The sequence below is a fragment of the Mandrillus leucophaeus genome, unplaced genomic scaffold (genome assembly GCF_000951045.1).
Source record: "Mandrillus leucophaeus isolate KB7577 unplaced genomic scaffold, Mleu.le_1.0 Scaffold467, whole genome shotgun sequence".
Taxonomy (NCBI): Eukaryota; Metazoa; Chordata; class Mammalia; order Primates; family Cercopithecidae; genus Mandrillus; species Mandrillus leucophaeus.
Window position 1 is genome coordinate 39254 of NW_012104998.1, and position 24502 is coordinate 63755.

General features: G+C 34.2%; 1 protein-coding gene across 2 annotated transcripts in view; it reads left to right on the forward strand.

The window, feature by feature from the left end:
* Positions 1-24059, forward strand: part of LOC105550153 (ral GTPase-activating protein subunit alpha-1-like) — a 56437-nt gene extending 32378 nt beyond the window's left edge. Inside the window, exons 4-6 of one of the 2 annotated variants that reach the window (XM_011995032.1) lie at positions 13238-13362; positions 20383-20385; positions 22720-24059. In XM_011995032.1, the coding sequence (XP_011850422.1) occupies positions 13238-13362; positions 20383-20385; positions 22720-22868 (277 nt within the window). In that variant the 3' untranslated portion in view covers positions 22869-24059. The remainder of the gene's footprint in view (positions 1-13237; positions 13363-20382; positions 20386-22719) is intronic. The other variant, XM_011995033.1, reaches the window with a different exon arrangement.
* Positions 24060-24502: the final 443 nt, after the last annotated feature.

Genomic DNA, 24502 nt, shown 5'->3' on the forward strand with positions numbered 1-24502 from the left:
CCAAAGTGGTGGAATTATAGGCGTGAGCCACCACGCCCAGCCATGGATTCTTTTAAGAATGAAAAACCCCCAAATATTTTTTGTAGTAACTTATAGTTTGTGATTTGTATTAGACTAGACTACAACTCTTAAGAGTTTGCTGGGTAGGTAAGAAGAGGAAACCTAGGATCAGTGAAAATTGCCTCTTATACATGAATAAGCCAGACTAGCACACATACAAGGGTTTTTTATTTTGACTACTTAATCAGTAGTATATTTTTATTAGAGACCATTATCGTTTACTGAAGATAATTTTCAGACATCATTAATGAGGGTTTTCACTTCATTTGGGGTTGGGAGATCTCTTAGGGAGAAAAATGAGCTAAGACACCTCTGACTTGATGGCAGTGGCAGATGGCTTGGGGAGGATATATCTTGGTGTCCCCTCCAAGAAGGAGGCAGCATGAGGCTGAGCCCTGAAGGCTCACACTTCCTGCTGTAAGGCAAGGAAAGTGGTAGCAACAGGAGAGCAGTAGCAGGAAGCCATGGGAGTCTGGATACTGATAAGGTTTCCGATTTTGCTGCTTTAACATTTGTACCACCTATGTTAGTGAGTCCATTAGGATCTCTTAAAATTTTGTGCCATTTGTTCTTCATGCTTTCCATGAACGTCTTACATATCATGGACAAATTGATTAGTTGTTAAATTGATTAGTTGTTAAGTCAAATTGATTGTTAAATCAACTAAGATGTATAGTTATGGTCATTCTCTTCAAAAGAAGAAAAGATAATTCTTCAAATAAAATGTCTCACCAGCTAAGTGATCCAAGTTTTGTGGTCTTTGAAATGCTCACAGCCATTGTGCTACTGGTAGTAACCATTGTAGTAGGATCGCTCCAAGAGCAGACAAACATTCTTCTTTACCTAACAATCTGCTCCATAATTGGAGGATTTAAATCTCCTGTATTCAGCCAGCCGCGATGGCTCACACCTGTAGTACCAGCACTTTGGGAGGTCAAGGCGAGCAGATCACTTGAGGCCGGGAGTTCAAGACAAGCCTGGGCTATATAGTGAAGCCCCGTCTCTACTAAAAATACGAAAAATTGGCCAGGCATGATGGCACACACCTGTAATCCCAGCTACTCAGGAGGCTTGAGACATGAGAATTGCTTGAACCCAGAGGTTGCAGTGAGCCCAGATTGCGCCACTGTACTCCAGCCTGGGCAGCAGAGTAAGACTCTGTCTCCAAAACAACAACAACAAAAAACTCCTGTATTAAAGACTGGCATTACAATTAAAGAACTTTTTGCTGTGCTTACACATCCCCTTGTCATGGGTTTTGCTGCCAAGTCTTGTAGTCTTTGTAGTCTGTGTATACAGAGTAATTATTTAAACAGGGACCTCATATGTGTGCCACACTTCTCCAGTGACTCTAGTATATTTTTGATTATGTCAGTTTTAATTTATTTAGCTATTCTTTTCAAAATGGCAGTATATGCCTGTTGATTATGTTACTCTGTGTGTGTGTGGGGTGGGGGGTGTTGTGGTTTTTTTTGTTTTTTTTTTTTGAGACAGAGTTTTGCTCTTTCACCCAGGCTGGAGTGCCATCTCGGCTCACTGCAACCTCCAGCTTCCAGTTTCAAGTGATCCTCCTGCCTCAGCCTCCCAAGTAGCTGGGATTACAGGTGCCTGCCACCACACCCAGCTAACTAATTTTGTATTTTTAGTAGTGACAGGGTTTCACCATGTTGGCCAGGCTGGTCTCAAACTCCTGACCTCATGATCCACCTGCCTCGGCCTCCCAAAGTGCTGGGATTACAGGTGTGAGCCACCGCGCCCTGCCGATGTTACTGTATTTCAAAGGTACTGCATACCTGTAAAGATGGTAGTTTTGGTGTAGCAAATCCATGTCCTTTCAAAAAGCAATAAATGTGAATCTCTGATATGTAATAACTTTGTGATAATAGTAAAGAAGGTTTATTCTGTCTGAAAATAGCATTGTCTCTTAATGGTCTCTAGAGACAGTCTTTAAGGTTTTACTACTATTGACCAATAACAGTTAAACTGTGGGAGCTCACCAAAATGGCTTCATTACATGGCCAACTTCTATTTCGGTTAACGTTGTTTTAATTCTAGAGATATTTTCAATTTTTATCTTTTACCAAGAACTTAATGCACTAATGATAAACTTAAGCAATTTGGGGTTATTCAGCAATAGTGATATAGACCAAGTAGGATGGTAAAGATGATTAATTTTAAGTGGGAGAGGATAGTAGGGTGAGAGAATGGGATAGAAATTAGAGGAATGGCTTTACTATGGAAGAATTCTGCTAATATTTCAAAGACACATGGGACTTTTCTAGGCAGATATGGTCAGGGAAGGGTTTTTAGGGGTAAGAAGTGGGCATGGAGGCATAAAAGTGTGATATGGTCAAGAGATAAAAGGTGTTCAGTACTGCTGGATGATATAAAGGGAAGAGCAGTAGCAGATAAAGATCAAGAAGTAGGTCAAAACCAGATAATATAGTCAAGCAGAAAGAAAATCAACATAAATATGGTTTTCTAATGCTACTGATTATTTTATGGCAGCCAGTGTCTAAGGTAACAGTTCCTTCTGCTTTTGTGTGTTTTTTACCTGTTGACTAGCGAAAGTTACAGCTTGAATTTCTTATTTTTCATTTTCTAGCAGAGCCTTTCCAAAATGTTTATTGATCATTATTTTCATAAAGTCTTTTTTATGATAATTAGTTAAGCAATAATTGCCAGGCTAATAGCCAGTATTGCATTTTCTCAATGAGACTAAAAAGGTCTCTAAATGTTTGATAATATTTGTACGTTATGTATCATTTTTAAAAGTGCATCTGAGATTTTCATATTTCTTATGATAGATTCATAATAGACTCTTCATTCTTGCACAACAGTCCTTTACACTTTTCCTATGAGATACTTTTATACAATTATTGAGTTTTTACACATTATTACACTTTCACACGTTATTGATGAATAAAGTGCTTTTGTCCTAGTCTTATAATACATTGGCTTCATGGCAACAACAACAAAAATACCAAAAGAAAGCATTACCACCATCTTATCTGTTTTGCCAAATTTAGTGTAGCAGTGTGGTCCACATATGCCAATCCGGACAGTTGGGTCATATCACAGTGCAAGAGAAGAAAGAACTCCATCAGGGCATAGACAAACTACAGTATTCCCTAAAAACAACCAAACTTGAAGTTTACTTCTATCTTTATCAGCTTCTCATCTGTGCTGGAAGAAGGTTTTTTTTTTTTTTTTTTCTGTATTAAAACCCTATGATGTTGCAGTTAGTGATGACTGTGCACTGCTTCGCTCACATTATTGTTCACCACACCTACTACATAATGTACAAGTTTTATTCTACTCTTTGTTTAAATATGAAAATAACTGTAGATTCGGATGCTATTTGGGAATTTCAAAGAGCAAAGAAAAAAGGATGTAAAGCTGAAATTAGTCTTTAAACATGTTTGACATAGGAACTGAAGTGCTTTTCATTCATTCTTTTCATTGACTAAACATAGGCCTTTCGATATTAAATTTTTAATAACAATAATGGAATTAAAATTAAACTATAGGTCACAAATCTATCCATTTTCTTCTAACTGCTATTCCTCTCAAACACTAGAATACAGCCTATTTAAATCTTAACTTTTGCTTGCCAAACCACTGTTACCGTCCATCTGTTCATGCCAATTGTAAAGAAGGTTCAGTTTTTAGTGAAGCTTTGCATTTCACATAAGGTATGTGAAGTGAAATTTCACAAGGGACATGATGGATCCTGATTCTTAGTGATAAACCTTTGGGGCCATCAGGGTTGGCATATGGTCCAGTATGATATGAAGGCTTGGGTTCCCTGGCTTCACTTCTTTGGCGTGAAGCTGATAAAACCTGGCTCTTGAGTATTATTTCACTGGACACCAATCATGGGCAGCAGGAACTGCCCATTTAACTCTCTGTGGGAAGGAAGCCCAGAGAGCATTCACAATGGTACCATTGTCGAGTTGCAAACTGCTCTGAACAGCTTGACAGCACTAGGGAGGAGGGGAAGGAGTTGCTTTACTAATTGCTGTTCAGAAAAGAAGCAAAAATAGCTGTTGCAGAACTGATGTTTCTACATTTACTTAGTCTCTTGATAAAAATGTTGACTTTTATTTAGCATGTAGCTACTATCAAAAAAGAAGGCAAATGAATATAAGCAACCACCTGTAGTAATTCCTTATTAACATGCCATTATCTGTTTTTAGCCCATTAGATTATTGCAGAGCAAAAGTCAGTTTTGCCTTATTTTTTTTATTAGATGAAAATAAGGAACTTTTTATCTTCATAAGAATTTAATTGAGGTGAAGTGCATAAAATCACAATTCACATGTCAGATAAGGTTATAAATTTGGTTTAATTTACTTTTTGCTTTTTAGGATTCCCAAATACCATCTGAATACATATAAACGATATTAGTATAGAAATGTAAACTAAATTTCTGCGTAACACAAGTGCTAAAATAATCCACTAAAGATAAATTAGTGAGCATATCTTAAGGTTAAATGCCAGATTTATCATTTAAATGAGTAGCTCATAACTATTTCAGTCGTGTATGATTATCTCACTCACTGAATTCCCTCTGGTTGGATTTTTTTAAATGTGCAGGTTGTTTCCTTTTCTATGAAATATTGTATGCCCTGATATTTATATAAATACTTCTCTTGGACTTTCTGTTTTCTTCTAGTCAGCTTTATCAGCAAACAGTTGGGTAGTTCTGTTGCAAAGAAACAATGATCTACAACCTGAAAAAAAAATTAATGCTTATTTTCAGACTCCAGGGATTCTGACCCCCATAGACGATTCTTTCTTTTCAGCTGAAATGAAGTTGACTAAATTATATTGCAGCATTATAATTTATGCAGCATGTTCTTAAATAGGATAAGGAAGAGGTATTTTAAGAAACCTTTTAAATCTGTAAATTTTTTTAATGGGATGCTCTTGCTAGATTTGGGGAAATTCAAGTGCATGTTTTGTAAAATCAGTAAATCTGTAAAATTTACTAGTATTTCATATCCTGTGTTCTCTTAAGTAATTTTAGTAAATGGGCACCAGTGCAGTATTTCAAAAACAGTAATTCATTGAATGCCCATTCTTCCTTTTACTGCAGAATAGATTGTATTTAAGTCAAGATTAATGGATAGATTTTGATGTTAAAGTCCAGTTCTAAGCCTATCATTCCCTGGGGGCATATAGTGCATTAGTTTAAGCCAATGTACTGCTTATCATAGATTCTATGACACTGTCTTAAATGACAGTTTACTGTACTTTGTTTCTACTTACTATGATAATAAAATCACTTTTTTTGTATTCCCAATAATTATAGCACTTAAATAAAATCTTAATTAAATTAGTGCACATTTAGGTAGAGATAACACTTAAGTAATTGTACACTGTAAAATTTCACTTATTTGGTTTTTTGTGTTTTTTTTTTCCTTTTTGCAGTCTTCTGACAGGGTCCAAGTAGATCTTTCCAAGAATGAGAGGACATTATAATTTCATTAAATGAGAGAACATTATAATTTCACTAAATTTGAAATCCAGATAACCTAGTTTTTGTTTTGCTTCATACAACTTTCATGAAAGTAGAATAAATATATATATATATACACACACACACGCACACACACATATTGGATAATCATATTAGTGCTTTTTGAAACCCACCAATGATTATTGGATTATTAAATCAGGAAGGATTTTCAGAGCCTTTAGGTGGGTTTAAATTTTTAAGCCTATTTATTTAAGGTTAATCTTTTTAAATGTATTTACACAAACTTTGGTGGAATTGGGCTTATCAACTTTTTACTTAATGTTTTCATTTAGTAATTGACTGATTTATGAGCAATTATATGTGGTCCAAATTTTATTCAACTCCAGCTTTCAATAATAGGGCTATCCTCACACTGCCTTAGCACCTGTTATGGATTTTGAGTCATCTGGCAGCCCATGGGACTTAGATAAAGAAGTACCAGGTGTCCTGCCTGTCTCCTAATTGAGACGCAGTGAAAACAATATAGACTTGGCAATATGGTTAAAAGGATGGATTAAAGCCCAGCTTTGTCTGCTCTGACAAATCACAGCTTTTCCTTCATGGTGTAGATAGTATCAACTACTAAAGAATTTCATGAATATAAGGCATCTTAAAAATAGACAATAATTTGTCATAACCTGTTGCAGACTTTCAGAAGAATTTTTATTAACATAGTATAAGCAATTTTAATAACAAGATTCATGCAGTTTGTTTAGGGGAATTTTATTTTTTACTACATGTGAACTAGACTGCATGTTTCTGGAAGAAATTAGTTAAGAGTAGGAAAGAAATGGAGTATCTTTCCCTCTGCCAGATCTTAATTTATCAGATCTTGCTTTATAAGGTAAGCAGTATAGTTTGCTTTCATCTTATAAATGAACAGTGTATATTAGTCCATGAGATACTAATTACCCTGTGTATTTCAGAAAATTTTCTACTTTACTACCGATAATAACCATGAGATCCTTGAGATGTACTTGCAAAATATATCTACCCATACGCTATGTCTCAAAAAAATTCTTATTTTTCATTCTTTTTTCAAGACCCTGTGTAATGATATTGCCTCAGAATGTTTAAAGATATTTCAAGGCCTTTTAAAACTGAAGTGCCAAATGTGGTTTGTTTTCAAATTTTTATTTTAGAATATGCAAGGGGTTTTACTGTGTAAATAGTCACTAATGTATAGTAAACTATAGTCTAGCAAATAGTATTTTACTCTACTAATATGTAAACAAACATCTTTCAAAAATTGCCAGTCTTAGAATTTAAGCTAATATTCATTATTTTGAGATAACTAAAAGGCCTAATATACCTTTACTTTTTCACCACACAACACCCAGGTCATTGAGACTGGATGTAGAGAGAGCATTGGACTATTAATTAAAAGACCAAGATTCTAGTCCCAGCTCTATCCATCAGCAGCTTTGTTTATCCAAGCAAATCTCTGTACTCTCCATTCAGGCAAGCCTTATTGCTGCCCATAAACATTAATAAAATAAACTAATTTTACCAAGCTTCCTGAAAATAATGTTGATGGATGTATCTTTCCTCTAGTTCAGACTGTCCTAAATATTCTCAATGAATGATGCCTTGTCTTGGGATAACCTCTTTCAAGGTGGCCTTTTTAAAAACCTAAATATTTAACATTTTTCAAGTGTTATTCTTCAAGGGTATTATTACTTCTATTCTTATGGTATACAGAGCAGTTTCGGAAATCTGCCTAAAATGATTTGAAATTACACTTCATTTAATTTTCCCTGTAAAGATTTTCTTATTCTTCCCTTTTTTCCCTTCTCTATAAATGGCCACTTAAGCAAATAGAATTAGTTTGACTAAATTCATTGTCTCATACCATTGTAGAATTTATGAAAAAATTTTAAACTTTAAAAAAATTATCACAACAGTGGGGGAAATGTTTGTTTCAATGCTAAATTATGAGTTATAATTACATTGCCTAAAGAAAAAAATCTTTCTTTAAGATTATGAGGATTTAAAGAAGTAATTATCAATTTTCTTTTCTCTTAATGTAATACTTTACATATTTATACATAGTGCTTTATTTACCTTTTTTTTTTGGTTCCAGAGAGGGCCAGCAAGATCAAGGGGCATGGTAAGAACCAAAATCTTTCTCACGAGAAAGATTCAAACTCTAAATCCATTTCTAGGAAAGTTCCAACTATATTTGCCCCAAAAAGGTTTGCCTTTATGGAGCCATATGGGGATTAGAGGAAAGGGGCTGTCAGCATAACAGACATCTCCTAATCCACTATCAAACCAACTTTATTCATTCCTTCTAGAAGATATGAACAGTCATTGAATACTACCAGGCCCTGTGTTGGGTGTTGAAGACATAAAGGTAAGAAGACAAGGTCTCTGTCCCTGTGTCATTGGTCCCACCACTAGCCTGTAACCACAAAATGGACAATTAAAATATCAATAACATAAGTAGAATGGCTGGATTACTGGTCTCTAGAGTGAAGAAGTAACATTGAAGAACCACCAAATCTGCCCCCCGAGAACTGGGGACAAAAACTATTTCTTAAGAAAGTGTATTTAGTAGACAAACAAGCCTAAGAGCTCTCTAAGGGGGGCCTGGCAGGTGGGTGATTTGCAGCAGTCTTCAAGATGTATGATGTAGAAACTCACCATAGCCAATTTCAGGCTATCAACCTTACAAACTTCATGAGTATTGAATAATTTACTCTAATCTGCTCTACTTAAGTAGTACTCAGATTTCAGCTACTTTAAGTTACAACTCAAATATGACTTAAGTTGCACTCTCCAAAAAAAATTTTTAAATCAGTAGGCACCATTTCTAAGTAATTATTGGAACGCTCCCTCTTCCTATGCTTACTATTCTTGGAATCTGCTGTCTAGAGAAGGGAGATAAAATTCCTAAGTGCTGAAACCACAAAGAAGCTATAGAAATATATGAGTGTGGGGAAGTGCTTACTAAATTAAGAATTTCAGAATGGGCCTTAAATTCCTGAGACTATGCCATTGAGCACAGATATAAACACTTTATACTTGTCTTTATTTTAAAATGAGCCAATTGTTTTTTTCTTGTTTAGGAAATAAAACATGAAACCTGAACTTGAAAGGAAAATAAGCAATTATACAGATCTTTGACATCTGCTTACAAGTTGTAATTTTTATAATTCCTTTTTGTGAAAATTACACCTTATATTCATTATTGTGTATAACATATGTATACACACATATATATACACACACATTTCCATTTCTTTCAGACTAGTCACAAATTAGATTTGAACTGAATGTTTATACAGCCTACTGGTTGTGTCATGGAATTATAAAACTGAAAGCTTTGCCTTTTCTAACACTACGAGCAGTTCAGAATTACCAGATTAGTAAAATTATTGTGGAGAATGAAAAGTGTTGCTTCTTTAAAGCCAAATCTACCTTTATTCTTCTATGTGTTAATGAAGTTGAAATACTTGATACTGCATAACCTTCTGCAGTATCTTTTGTCCTTTTCCCCCATGAGAAATCAGTTTCTTTGCATCAGAATAAGTCAAAAGTCCCTCTCTCTGTACATGCCACAAACAAGAAATATTAGTAGTATTATCAAAGAGTTCTTGCACATGAATACAGGTATATTTCTTAAATTGACATCAAAAATTGTCCTCCTAGAGACAGCACCTGCTATTTACAAAGATGTGAGCCAAAGGTCAAAATAAACTATTTCAGGACAGGTGTCCGGGCACTTTGTGTTACCCTGTATTTGTATCCTTTATCTTCAACACCCTATGAAGTGAGCAGGTGATGGTATCCTTGTTTAACGTACAGATGTATCCCCATTTAACATACAGATAAATTATGGCACAGAAAATTTATGCTTATCTTTCCAGGATCAGTCTGAAATTGAACCCAGTTTCTTAATAGCTGGTCTTGAAGCTTAAAATCAAGAGTAATAACCTAAAATATGTAATGATGTTAACTTAATATTAATGAATTACAGATTAGATTTAAACTTATTTCTTTACACTATAGATGTTTTGTTCCCTTATTTTTAGAATAGTAATATTCCTTCCCCTCTTTTTTCCTTTTGTAGAAAGCGAAAGGAGGATTAGTGGATAATTATATTGCTGTGATTGCAGCACCTGTGTGTTATTTTTTTATTTTTATTTTTTGATTGGCTAGTTCTGTATTAAAGAGCTAAAAGTGTCCCTCATCACATGGTTTTTATTAGCTAATTGTGGCTTCAGTTGTTTTAAATTTACAACCAAAATCTGCTTACTTCAACTTAGATTTGTACTTTAAATTTTTGTTCTGAATTTCTTTGTTTACCTTCACCTTTTTATCATCCTACCCATTTCAGTTTTTTAATTTCAATGCCAGTGGCAACATACACTCACCATATAAAACTATAGCTTAAGTTGTCCTGTTGTTGCCAGCTGTGGAGTTTGTGTGCCACTCAATGTATATGTACTAATGACTCTTCCCTAGAGAGAGGCCTTTTATGGAATAAGTGTCTAACCTATTATAATGAGATATAGGAATTAACTACTTTGGATGATTACAATTGCAGATTCTAACAGCACTGTTTGGAACTTTAATCATCTCAATCACAAAAAGCACCTCGTTGTGGACCCAGGACTGTGGTTTAAGTGCTTAGAGTTTATTATATTTCCTTAATACATGTTTTTGGAAGTAAAAAAAAAAAGGGGGGGGGAGTGGGGGAAGATGTATGTCCTGTAGATTGGGTTGGCTTGTTTTCATGTTGTTATTTATTAATTTTGCTACATCAAACTGGGAAACTTATAAAGATCATTTAGCTTTTAGAAGGTGATTTACCTTAGATATAATTATTTTACCAAGCTAACAGTGTTTCCTGTAGATGACCCCCCAAAAAGGTAACTTACCTAGTAAGTGATGAGCACTGTAGTTTTTTCATTTAAATTCAACCGTTAATGAGTGCTTCCCTTCACTGTGCCACCTAGACTTGAACTTTTAAAAATAATTTTAGAAAGCATTGTTTTCATTAATGAGATTTATTTGATTTATTGTAAATTTCTTAAATATATTTTTTATACACAATGAATATGTTATATCTGGATAATTTTAGTTTTGTACAGCTGTGTATTAGAGTTTTTTCCATTTTATAAGCTTCTTTTTATATAAGGAAGTAGAATTAGTCTGCAAAATGTATTTTAGCTAGATAATCATTTTCTTGCTTTGATGAATTTACTGCATTAGAAATATCCTCCCTGCTTTAGAAATATTAACATTTGCTTTCTTTCTGCCTAATTTTTATATAAACTCTAAATATAATAAGGTAAAATATTTCATTTATAGGCCCTCTGAAAGTTGAACATTTTTAAAAGCAGGTAGGTGTCTCCACCCTACTTTTCATGAAGCGTTTTACCCATTCAAGCAGACTTTTAAAAACAGCTTGTTTTGATAGCAGACTGTTCTCCTGTGGGCCTTCAGCCTTTGCTTCCTGGCAGCACCTTTGGTGCGAAAAGAGAGTGATCAATTGGAAGACTATCAGTGCCAGCATGCATAGAGTGATAAGTTAACACACCACTGGGAATTTCTAGGGCCCACCAAGATACTTCACTTCTAATGTGCTAACAAGCTCATTTTTCTACCTCTTGCCTCTTCAGTTATTTTTTTTCTCAGAAGAGCTTAGAAGTTGAGTGCATCAGGCATAATGAAAAGCTCTGTAGGAGGGAGAAGCAATAACCCCATTTTTCCCTTTTCAGCCAAATAGAAAATTAGTTTCTGGTAATACACAAAGGCCAGTATTTTTTGTACAAGGGGCACTGCTGTGAATCAAAGGACTCTATTAACTGCAGAAAATTCGGCAGCTGTGAATCTCCCCCAATGAAAAAAGTACTTTCCAACAAGTTGTGAGATATGTGGTATTATTTAGATTGTACCATCAGTTTCATCCTCTTCCATTTATAACCATATACCCCCTTTAAAAGTGTGCTATATTACTTGTTTATGTTAAGACTCAAAAATGTCTGTATTATCCTCATGTAAAATCCTTGATGCTGATCATTTTAATATGCATCTTGTCCTGTTGCTTCCCACCTCAGAAGTAAAATTCTTTTGAAGTTCATCCCCAGTATACAGAATGGAAAGTAATAGATTGCTAGGAATTGGGATTCAAGGTTATTTTCATATTTGATACATAAGATAAATTGTAATAGAAGCAGATAAATTGTAATATAAAAGCCACTTAGCAAAAGATACCACAATCAAAGTCCAAGTGCATAATGAATATAGTCTTGCCTTTAACTCTTATACTTTTTTTTTTCTCTTCTTAGTAAACTTGTAAATATAATTAACTGGCCGTGGTATCTCCCATTGGATTATTTAAAATTATCTTCCTCTCAAATTATTTTTTGGGTCTTGTAGGCTTAGTCTACAATTTCTAGAATTTTAAAACTATATAATAATTAAATAGCAATTTTTAAAAATAAGGAATTTTGAGGGGAAATATTAAAGTGGACTTTGGGGAAAAATTCAGTGGAAAAAAAGAAGAACTGGTAGACAAATCTTTATTATCCTTATTTAAATGTCTTATGTAAAGCCTGTCAACATAGCACACTGAGTACCACAGGGAAACTTTTAAAAGTTTTAAAAGAAAGGTTAACTGATTTCTCAGTTCAGGAACTATACGACATGAAGTCAGCATGTGAGTTTTTCCTGATAATTGTATGTTGCTGCCTGCTGCTCTACATTTTGACAGCCATTTCCATAGTTGCTTTCGTGAACAACAGAAATATTCTCTCTCTTTCTCGCCCTCTCTGTGCTAACAGCACAATCAGGCCTGCTGAAACAGGAAGCCTGGAGTGGGTTGTTCAAAAGCAACAACACTTCAAGGTACTGGTTGCTTGTCAATAATATCAGAGAAGAAAATGTGGTGAAAGGGAACTACAGTATTTTTCCGTCAGTGTCAGTGCCCTGGAGATGCTTTGTTAGACAGTATTTAGGAGTCCTGTGGACTCTTTGCAAATATTCCTGCTTGTTTCAGTGTTATAATTGACTAGGTATTTTTTCCCAGCATACAGATTCAGCTATGTATTTATCTTAACCACATGGAGTTATTCGAGGATTACAGCAACAGTAGTCTTCCATTCAAAATGAGAACTATTGTTGAGAAAATGCAGGGATTTTAGAAAAAGAAGAAGATATGTAGGAATTTTTCACAATAAATCTTTACAAATGAAAAACAGAATTTTGGACATAGTATCTTAAGCAACATTACAATGTTTATTGCGTGGCTTTTGAGAGTAAATCTGCAGATGTGATTAATAAGATAAGATGAGCCTAGGCTGATAGAAATTTCAGCCTAGACTCCTGATAGAAATTGAATCCTTTCTCAAGTAAACTGTTAATTTCCTTCATTTCAGCAGTTTAGTATTATTGTAATTATTATCTAATAAATGTCTCCTTGTTAAGCTGTCATTCATAGTGGGATCATGAAGAGTAAACGTACATTAAAAACTGTATTTTTGCACTTCAAAAAGCCATACTGTTAATGATACGTAAGAAATATTAGTGAATAATTCTATTTATTAAGAGGTAATGGCTTAGCAATCATAGCAGTCCTTTTTGATAAGATTTTTTTTCCAGTATAAGCTGCACTTAAGTTTATCCTTAACCAAAGGAAATCAGCTATGAGGAGAGAGCACGGTACCTGCAAACAATTGTCCAGCACCACTTAGAACCAACAACATTTGAAGATTTTGCAGCACAGGTTTTTTCTCCAGCTCCCTACCACCATTTACCATCTGATGCCGGTAAGATTAAAAGCAAGTATTAGTTACTTGTTATTGGAACTTGAAATGCAGTACCCTTTTGTTCTAAAAACTTGCTTGAAAAAAATTCTAATCATTGAAATATGAATTTTGTATCACTATTTAATATTTGAATTTGGCCTATAAATTTGATTTATGGTTTCTTTTACCTAAATGCAGTTCCTTAAAAGGTCAACAAACTTCATAAAAGTACATGTACCACATTTTATATGAGCTGATATTCAATGACTCTTGCATCTTCTGGAATCATTTCTGAAGTATCTGCAAAAGAAATACAAGTTAAGCATGCACTCTGAACTTTAGAGGATCAAATTTTATGGCCAAAAATATCACCCTATCATCTCTGATTTTACAGATAAAGCTAAAATAACTGGTCTAGATTTAGAAGTATTTGATATTGTAATTCATGTTATAATAATTAAAGATTGTAAGAGGGTACTGCATTTTACGATAATTTTGAAGAAATCAGTAAGAAAATAAATGACTCGTGGCCTTCCTATTCTGTAATATCTTGCACTCCTTATGATTGTTTCATTTATTTTCCCTCTTTAGATCATTAAATATCAGTTCTGTTTATCTGAAGGTAAGACAAAGTGTCAACCAAAACACCCTCTGTTCTTCTCCCATTTCCTTTTTTCAAAATTAGCAAGCTCTAAGCTTGTAACTTAAACAATAAATAAACTTAACACTGTCCAGTTCATACTAAACATTTCAGAAATTGTCACTAAATTTTTTCCAGTCTTATACTGACTAACCCAGGTCTGCATGAAACACTAACTTGGTTTGGGGATAAAAATAACTAATAATAGAATCCCTTGGTTGAAATTAGTTACACCTTGTTATATTGACCTTTTTTTTTTCTGTTTCTCAGCATGAAAAAGTAGTACTATTGAACTGAAGTAGTGTGTCTTTGTATTTTGTGATGTGTTGCATTGTTATGGGATATCCTAACTCATCAAATGATAACTCTCTGTGTGCCTTGCACTTCACTAGGCACCTGAAATACAAAGATGACTGTTGTAATGGTATTCAAGGAAAGCAGGAAAAGAGAACATAATATGCTTGAAGTTTATCATAATAAACCTTCAAATTCTCTTTATATTAAATAAATTTTCTTTATATTAAATAAATTCAAAAGGCACAACACCTCTAGCCTAATTTATTTGGAAAAAAGTTACTGTAATTCTCAATTGAGATTTAGTTAGTGAAATTAAAGCTTCCATTCCTGTCATCATTAAATTGCCATTAGAAAAATAATTTTACAAAAAAATTTAGATCCCTTTCAGGTAGTATAAAAGACCTATAGCAAAGAGAAAATCGTATTAGACCAGGTTGAATCCTTTGAAAGAGATAAAAAGTCTAAGATTCACTTTAATGGATTGACACTATTCAAAATTACTCAGTTTGGCATTAAAAAAGATGGTAAAAGAGAAATATTAAAAATTAATGAACAGCAAAATAACTAAGTATATCTGGCAGTTTTATTCTTTAATAATGGAGAATGTCTGATAAAATGTCAGACTATATTAAAAGAGATATAAATAACACTTGTGTATCATATAGTCAAGCTATAAATTTCACAAGTGGAAAATATTGATAATAGAACCACACTTGGGCTAACTTTCCCCCTTAAATTGATAAAGACTGTTCAGTTCTCATGTGTCGTCGTTTACCAGCTGTACTCTTTCGTATTTGTCATCTTAATGTTCTCCCCATATTTTGCATGTTATCCTGCACATTTGGCCAGGTATTATGGAAGTGAGTAGTGTTCTCACTTCTGAGACATTAAAGGATGCTATAGCAGCCAAGTCAAGGTTCTGTTGGCTTCATTTTTAATGTGTCTTACAAAATTATTGTGTAAGTTGTTTAAAATAACACTTATGATTGTCTAAATAGTAGTAAAAATGTGAATTTGAACATGAACCTAATATTATGGTACAAATTTTTTTCAGTTAATTTTTAAGAGTTGTCACTGCATTTAAGAACCATTCTCTAATTTTAATATGCACTCTAATTTTCAAAAGGATGTTTTTGCTTGTAAATAACTTGTGCCAGTATTACTGAATACATTTCTATATAAGTTTTTGCAGACTTTAATAGTTATGACAGAAATTTTTATCAGAGTGGTTCTCAGTTCAACACAAAATAAAAATGAAATATTTATTCTTACAGTAGCAAAAACATAGAATCTGAAAAATAATTTTTTTCCAGTTATCTCAAATCTAAATTTTTCTGTCATAAATCCTATACATAGAGAGCTCCCTTTAAAGTTATATGTCAAAGTGGACAGAGAAGACATAAAATGAGCTGCATAATAGCAGTTTGGACCTGACTGCTGGTTTGCAAAAATGACATAATAGTGTAAAGTTTTTAATCTTTTTTCTAGCATAAGTATAAAATGTGTTCACCACATTGAGGAAATGGATTCATAATTGCAATTGAAAATCAACTTTAGATATCCAGTGCACACCCTGTGTATATAAAATAGTAGTAATCAATACTAATGTAGTCATTTGAAATTAAGTTTTAAAGAAATGCCAGAATAGTGATTATATTCTGTCTAACCAACCCTGTAACATAATTATATTCAGTGGAATAGTATAGAAAAATAATATTTTTCTAAGATTTCTTAATTTGGTTCAAGATTATCTAAAACCCACTTTCTGGTTAGCGGTAACGTGCATATCAACTGTGGTGACATTTAAATCCGAGAAAACATTTTTCCGTGTTACTTTCAGTATTATTAAAATAGATACGAAAGATTTTGGTGCATCATAGTTGATCCATAAATTTCATAACTGTATTTTCTCAAAATGTACTGTCTGTGGCAGTAGACTGATACTTAAGGGAAATTATTTTTATCCCTAAGGTCATTGAGGGAAATATCGTGATGTCACACTTTGTTGATCTTTCATAACTACGTTAAAATATTATTAGATTTTTCTTGTCTTTTATTTTTAAAAAATTACAGGAAAAAAATCCCTTTATCTTTGTCAGGCGTGTGTGTGGAAAATATCAAAAGTTTTTAGTGACTTCTTAAAGTTTTTTCATATTTACAAACACCTCTCCTTTAATTATAAACTTTAAAATGAAATTACTGCTCTACTTGGCCAGATTACACTGTTTGTTCAATATGTACTTGTGTCTCCCAATGTTACATTGTCTTTTCAACGTCATCTTTTTTTATTTTGTAATAAGAGAAATTCTAGAATGTCAACAAGAAACAGGATCCTGTTTTGCTGAAAGTGCACAGTAAATATTAATTGGTTTAACTTTCTCAATTTCAACATTAAAAATATACTCATAATTTTTTGGAGTATTATGTCTTTACGTTACAGATTTTAGCTGTTTAACAACTAAAAAGGGTTGATAGGTGTTTCTCTCTGTCTTCATATATACATAGATATACATTCACAAACATATCTATAAATACATAACACTTTTTATAATTACTTTTGGAGAATATAGGCGTTCCTATTTAAAGGAATATTATAAAATTAATAAAATTCAAATATAATTTTTATGACACCAAATTCAGAGATAATCCACAGCGACTCTGAAAACCTAGAGTAGTATGTAGTCTGCCTTCTAACCTCAGTTGTGCTGTTAATTTGCAAAATCTATCTTCTCATATGTAGATAGGATGGGATTTATGATGGTCAGATCTATTTCTTTGAATCTTTGAGTGGGATGGATCATCAAAATTTAGCCATTGCTTTAGATAACCTCTTTTAGCTCAATGTCCTTCTTTAAAAGTTATTTAAACTACTCAGGCTTTGAAATGTTCTGAAATAAAATACTTTAGCTCCTTAGAAGATAGTTATTTTATAAGTATCTTAAATATTAGTAAGTGCCAACAGAAGAATTAGTTTCCTGCAATATATAACATAAGCTATAAATTTGTTTATTTAATAATTTGGTTTTTGTTTTCGTTTTTGTTTTTTTGAGACAGAGGCTGGAGTGCAGTGGCACAGTCTTGGCTCACTGCAACCTCCGCTTCCTGGGTTCAAGCAATTCTCCTGCCTCAGCCTCCCAAGTAGCTGGGATTACAGGCACACGCCACCACTCCTGGCTGATTTTTTTATTTTTGGTAAAGACGAGATTTCACCATGTTGGCCAGGCTGGTCTCAAACTCCTGACCTCAGGTGATCCACCCACCTCAGCCTCCCAAATTGCTGGGATTACAGGTGTGAGCCACCATGCCTGGCTAGTTAATGTTTTTAAAAACAGATTCCTACTCATATTAATTTATCATTAGATTAGCCTGAAATTATAGGCAGCCAGATATGTTCTGTTTGATACTTTGAACTTGGAAATTTGGCTTATATGTTGTTGACCAAGAGGCAAGTAATAATCTTAAATAGGACCCACTAACCTTTTGTGATGACTGCTGGTTCAGTTTCCACATAGAACATTCATTCAGATGTGAAATTTTTGTAATGAAAATAATAAAATAATAATTGTGCTATTACTGAGTGCCAGACACTGTGCTCGGTACTGTACATACATTCTCTCATTTAATCTTCATTGCAGTTCTATGAAATTTAAAAGAAAAAAATGCTCACCCAGAGTCACCTGGTACTTTGTCAAGCTAGTATTTCAACTTAGACTGATGTGACTTCAGAGGGCATGATCTCAACTATTACAGTTACCCATTTAGTCTAAATATTTTCATCCCCTTCCTGCTGTTGATTGAGAGAAAGAGAGATATTGCCCAATAACCTGTCATATTTACAAATTATAAATTGCTAAAGATTTTTATTTTGAGGGTTTCATTTTCCCACCCATTGAAAAATCTTTTTTTTTTCCATGTATCTTCAAGGTTGCCAGGGGGGAAGTATGAGCTTTGGAATCAAACTAATCTGGATTTAATTCCTAGTTCTGCCAGTTGTTATCTATACAAATGCAAATTAATCAACTCTTCCAATTTTTTCATTTCCAAAATTTTCATTTACAAATTTTGTCATTTGTAAAATATGACAAGCTTGACGTGATTTATTCTAAATCTAAAATACTAGTAGTTCTTGAATGTTATCTTAAAATGAAACCACATGTTTCCCTTTATTTCTCTACTATTTTAAATTGTTATTTCCCGGCCAGGCATGGTGGCTCACGCTTGTAATCCCAACATTTTGGGAGGCTGAGGCAGGCAGATCACTTGAGGCCAAGGGTTCAAGACCAGCCTGGCCAACATGGCAAAACCCTTCTCTACTAAAAACATAAAAATTAACTGGGCATGGTGGCACACGCCTGTAATCCCAGCTACTCAGGAGGCTAAGGCAGGAGAATCACTTGAACCCAGGAGGCAGAGACTACAGTGAGCTGAAATCATGCCACTGCACTCCAGCCCGGGTAACAGAGTGAAACTCCCTCTCAAAATAAATAAATAAAAATAAAAAAGAAATTGTGTTATTTCCTTTACGATATTCAGTGCCATCCATGCGAGTCTTAACAACTTATCAACTCCTTTAAAAATATTAAAAGCAAGGTTATTTGGGTAGCCTTTAACCTTTACTATAAGGTTGTATTTTATAGAACTATCAACATAAGAGAGAATAAATTTCCCTCAAACTAAATTTAATGGTGTATTGTGCTTTTCACATTTGAACAATAATATTTTGTATAGGTGGTCATTTTCTTCAAAAATATTCCTCATTTCTATCCCTTTCTTTCTAATCCTCATCTGTTCTGATTCAAAATGTATCAGCTTTTATTTTTCTGTTTAATAGCCTTATTATGTAGCTATACTTACTGTGCACCTACTATGTGCCAGTATCTTTGCAGATGTAATCTTAATCCCTGTGACGACTTGACAAAATAGCAAGTATTATCTCCATTTTACGAATACAAAAATGTCTCAAGTCAGTTTGCCCAAGATCAAACAGATGGTAAAGTGACAGAGTCAGCATTTAATCTAGGACTGTCTAACCTATGCCCATGTTCTTTCTAATACATCACATTGTCGCTGGAGTTCAGTATTAATTGAAATTGCTTTTAAAGATACAATATTTTATAGGGCTATATTTGCCCAATAATTAGCAGCTTTAAAGCAGTCATACCTGTCATCAAACAGTACAAACGAAACCACAATTAAAAACGATCTTTCAAGCTCCCTCTTATAATCCCTATAGATCCCAAAAGTCATATTTATTATGTTAATTGTAATAATAGTTTATTGTAATCAATGTGCAATATATTAATCAATTTATCTCATCAGATTACACAGTCTGTGTGAGCACTGTAAGAATGTTAGTAACAGATACAGTATGCACAAACATAGGAGCTCATGTGTACTCTTAAAACCTTATCCTTGAGGATATATTAATAATAGAAATAAGTCAGAATTCTTTATGACTCAGGTAGTATAAGTCAACAGGTAGACTATGATGTGAAATGAAATGTAGGTTGTTACTACATTTTTTACATCTAAAATTGAAGTCTTTCCATCGTAAATTATTTATGGAGTTTGGGAATGTTGAATATATACCACAAATATAATTTGCTAAATTGTTAGGAAGTACTGATAACTATACACCACACACACTAAAAATCCTAATTTGATTCAATTGAGTGAAGGAAGATTTCACTTTGAAGGCAGTGAGGAAGACATGGAAGAATTGTTTTTGAGGAAAACATTCTTTGAGTTTGTCATAATGTAGAGCAGTGCTCTCTCTGATAAAACCTTCTATGGTGATGGAAATGTTCTATATCTGCACTGTCTAATGTGAAAGCTGCTAACTACATGTGGCTATTGAACACTTGAAATGTGGCTAATGTACTGAGGAACTGAATTTTTATTTAATTCATTTTAATTCAATAAATTTAAACTTAATGTGGCTGTGGCTACCATATTGGACAACGCAGCTCTAGAGATTTTATGTCTGAGTGATTAGGATAACATGCCACCAGTACAGTGAACACTTTAAGAAGTAGATATTTACAGAATCTCTCATAGACCTTTTTTCTTCTTTTCTTTTTTCCTATTTGAACTTGTTTTGTTAGTTGGTAAGTATAACATTTGAATTTACAAAGCATTGTCATTGTGAACCATCATCCTAACTCATTGCATGCCCAATTATATTTCATAATAAACACCTTTATTCCTCTCTCTCTGCTCCTCAGTTAACACCTATAAAATTCTGCACTTGTGTCTCTCATATCTGTTATCTATCTTCTCTTTTGCTCTCTCACTTCTGCTTGCTACTCCATTTCTTCATTCACAACAAAGAAAGAAATGCAGTGATAGTTCTCTTCCTCCCAAAACCTCCGCTAGAAAACATTGGCCATCTCAAGGTAAACAGCAGTGGGAGGGCCTCTCATGATGGCCGGGAATGATATGCATTACCAGAAAAGCATGAGCTACTACTGCTCTTCACTTTCCTTCTGCCATCCATCTGCCGTGCTTCCCTAAAGGGGGCCATGGATTCATATTCTCCCATAAATTTTCCAGTATGGGTCTGCTATGAACCAATTCAGATCTTCAGGAAGAGTAAAGGTGAACAGAAATATGTTTCCTTCTCCTTGTATTTTGAAGGCCAGTCTTATTTCAATTAGAAAATAATGCTGGAAAAGTTACTTTGAGAAGAAGGGCAATTGACCTAGATTATGAGTGACAGAATATTTTTCCTTGGAAACATATTTTTTCTTAAGTATAACTCTAACTTTTGGTCTTAAGAACATTTTGAAGGCCGGGTGTGGTGGCTCATGCTTGTAATCCCAGCACTTTGGGAGGCCCAGGCAGGCGGATCACGAGGTCAGGAGATTGAGACCATCCTGGCCAACATGGTGAAACCCCATCTCTACTAAAATACAAAAAAATTAGCCGGGCGTGGTGGTCCACACCTATAGTCCCAGCTACTCAGGAGGCTGAGGCAGGGGAATCACTTGACCCTGGGAGGCGGAGATTGCAGTGAGCCAAGATTGCACCACGGCACTGCAGTCTGGCAACAGAGTGAGACTCCCGTCTTAAAAAAAAAAAAAAAAAAAAAAAATTGAAGTATTCTACAAAGACATATTCTCAATTGCTTAAGACATCTCAATAGGATCTTCACCCCTTATTGAACTTTTTGTTTTTCTTTATAAACATCAGTAACTTCAGTTTAAGCACAAACATTTCATATATATGAAAGTGCTAGCCTATTTCCTAGTTTGAAGTATCAATGAGGTGCTACATTTGCTAACAAATATGCCAAAAGTCTCCCTGTAAAGTAAGGACATGTATGTATACAGTTAAACTTGCAACCTGTGTGGTGTTTTTGTTTGTAAAACACATAAAGAAAATTTTCATGTACTTAAGACCCATAAAATCTGGATTAAAATGCCTTAAAATATCCAGAATTTCTTGTTCTTACTCTGTTTTCAGATTTTTTTTTCTGAAGGACTTTTATTTTTAATGTGATTTTAATCAATTACTCATTTTGTTTAGGAAATATTTGAGAGCCTACAATGTGCAAGGTTCTGTAGTATTGCTGCATATTAGAGAATAATAATTTATAGAAATAAAGTACAGAGATGAAAAACTACTTTATAAATGACACTAAGAACTTTCCTATTTGATTTTGTTTTACTTCTAAAATTGTGTATCTACTAATTCTACTGGTTACCTGCTTGCTGATGATTGAATAAGATACCTGCAAAAGTTTTTAAGTTAATGAAAACAAAAGCATTGTTTATCTCTTTTACATTAAGACATCTTGGGGGAGTCAGTTTGCCTTTTTTTAACTGACATTCAGATGAGAATTCTTGTCCTCCCCTCATACACAAATTTATCTTGCTCCTTCTTAAAGCCGTATTTAAATACCTAGCATGTATATGATCTTATATTGCTGAGTTCCTTTTTTTGTTTTGTTTTGTTTATAAGGGCATCTAGTGAAACTGACATCCGTTTTGAAACCCGTGGTTCCAAAAGTGTTTGGAACTGTTTGGTGCTGTTTTTCAAGTTTGAGTAGTGAAGGCCCTTTTCTTGGTTGTACCCTGAATCCTAGAGATAGGAATTGGTCCTTCTCACCTGCTTCTTGACCCCTTCCCTGCATGCTAATAGTGCTTTGGATCCTTGTTCTTTCTGGCTCAAAGATTTTGCTTCCCACTGCTTTTTCCAGGGTTCTAGCCCTGGGAATGATGATTGGCGCTTTGTTGCTAATATAATGACATGAGCCAGCAGATTGCTGGGTTTTAAATACATTAGTAGACTATTGTAACAAGCAAGTTTGGGGCTTGCTTTTTCCCTCAAAAGACCTTATTAAGGGATGGGATCCTTGCTGCAGATTAGTAGCAGAAAGATTACTTCTCAGGGGATGAGAGTCTGGATAACTGTAGTAATGCTCTTGCTGTTTCCTACAGGCTCCTACCCAGAGATTCTACCCAGTGAAACTCCCACAGCAACGCAGGTAGATGGGGCTGACCTGGCCTCTCCAATGTCTCCTCGAACTAGCAAAAGCCGCATGTCCATGAAGTTGCGTCGTTCCTCTGGCTCAGCCAATAAATCCTAAGGAGACAGCCCAACAGTGATCAGCAGTAGCCACCTTAGCACGAACATAGGGTTAACCCTTTCAGTCCTTTGTGTCTGCCATAACATGCATGTTTCTTCCTGTACATTTATTTGAGAAAACACTGGATTTAAATAATTTTAAATAATTTGTAGCTTAATATTAAAGATTTGGGTTATTTATTGTTTCATTTTTTTCCCACAGTCCAAGCTGCCATATTTTGAGGGCAGGGGGGAGTTTTATTCTACAACCTTTACCTTCCTAGATAATTATGTCTAAGTAGTTTTATCTTTAATTTCATGGTTAACTTTGAGCCAAAATACAATTGGACAACTAGTCTCATTATTTATTGTGCCCCATTGCAACTTTATGGTTCAATAAATATATAATTTTTTACAAATGTAAAATTTTAAATTTAAGCATTTGTAAAGTTACAGCAAAAGATGTACCTGTTAATACACAGAATGTGTACAGATTATTTATGTTATGACAATAAAACACTCAAAATAAATGGTCTTTAGCATCTCAAATTCCAACTGAAATCATTTTAGTGTTAACTTTTCTTCCCAAAGCAATGTCTCATTTCTTGGCTGTGCAGGTGATGCCATGTTGTATCCAATAACTAGAAAAATCACTGTGCTGAACTTTGATTTATGTTTAGCTTCCAAGTATTTTTCTAATGTTTTGCATTTCAAGTGGTATCACTGTTAAATGCCATTTGTTTTCAGATTGTGGCCTTTTATTATTGGCTGCTAGATCCTGGTGTATCTATGTTCTTTTTTAAGCACCAAAAAGAAGATAGGGAAGAAAAGAAGGAAAATTTTCTGATGTAAGTATGTTGTTCAAATTATGAGTATTATTTTTAAAAAAGGAAAAAGGAACGTGACCCAGGAGTCTAAGTTAAATCTAATATTGTTAATACTGAACTTGCAGGTGCAGGTTGGTATACATTCCACCCTCTAGAAGTATTTTCTTACAGTAGATAAGCTGCTCACATTTTATTTTGAATGGGCATCTCCTGAGGAAATGTAGCATGACATTGGTACTAACTGCATGTGTAAATACATCATACTGGCAAACCATAAAATATAAATTATGTATCATCATTCATGTAGTATCTATAATTTGTAACAGTGGGGGAAAAAGGTGACATGGTATTTAATAATACAATAAAAATATTCTTATCACTTCCTATCCATGAGTATTGATGTGTCTTCTATGTTTCATATATTTTCAATAAGTAGGGCTATATGAAGTGAGGAGATTTAAAGCATGAACCTAGATTATCTTAGCTAATCATGAAAAATGAACTTGAATTCCCTTTTCAAGATACATTCCAACTTATTTCTCAGTGATCCTACCACAGTCATTAAAAACACAGGAAATTTTACATCTTCATAAAGGCTGGCCAGAAACTTCACCCAATGCGGTTGGTTAGATTGTTAGTTTATCTCAGCTTCATGTTTTTGTTTTTTGAGACGGAGTCGTGCTCTGTCACCCAGGCTGGAGTGCAGCGGAGTGATCTCGGTTCACTGCAACCTCCACCTCCCAAGTTCAAGCAGTTCTTCTACCTCAGCCTCCCGAATAGCTGGAACTATAGGCGTGTGCCACAATGCCTAGCTAATTTTTTGTTTTTT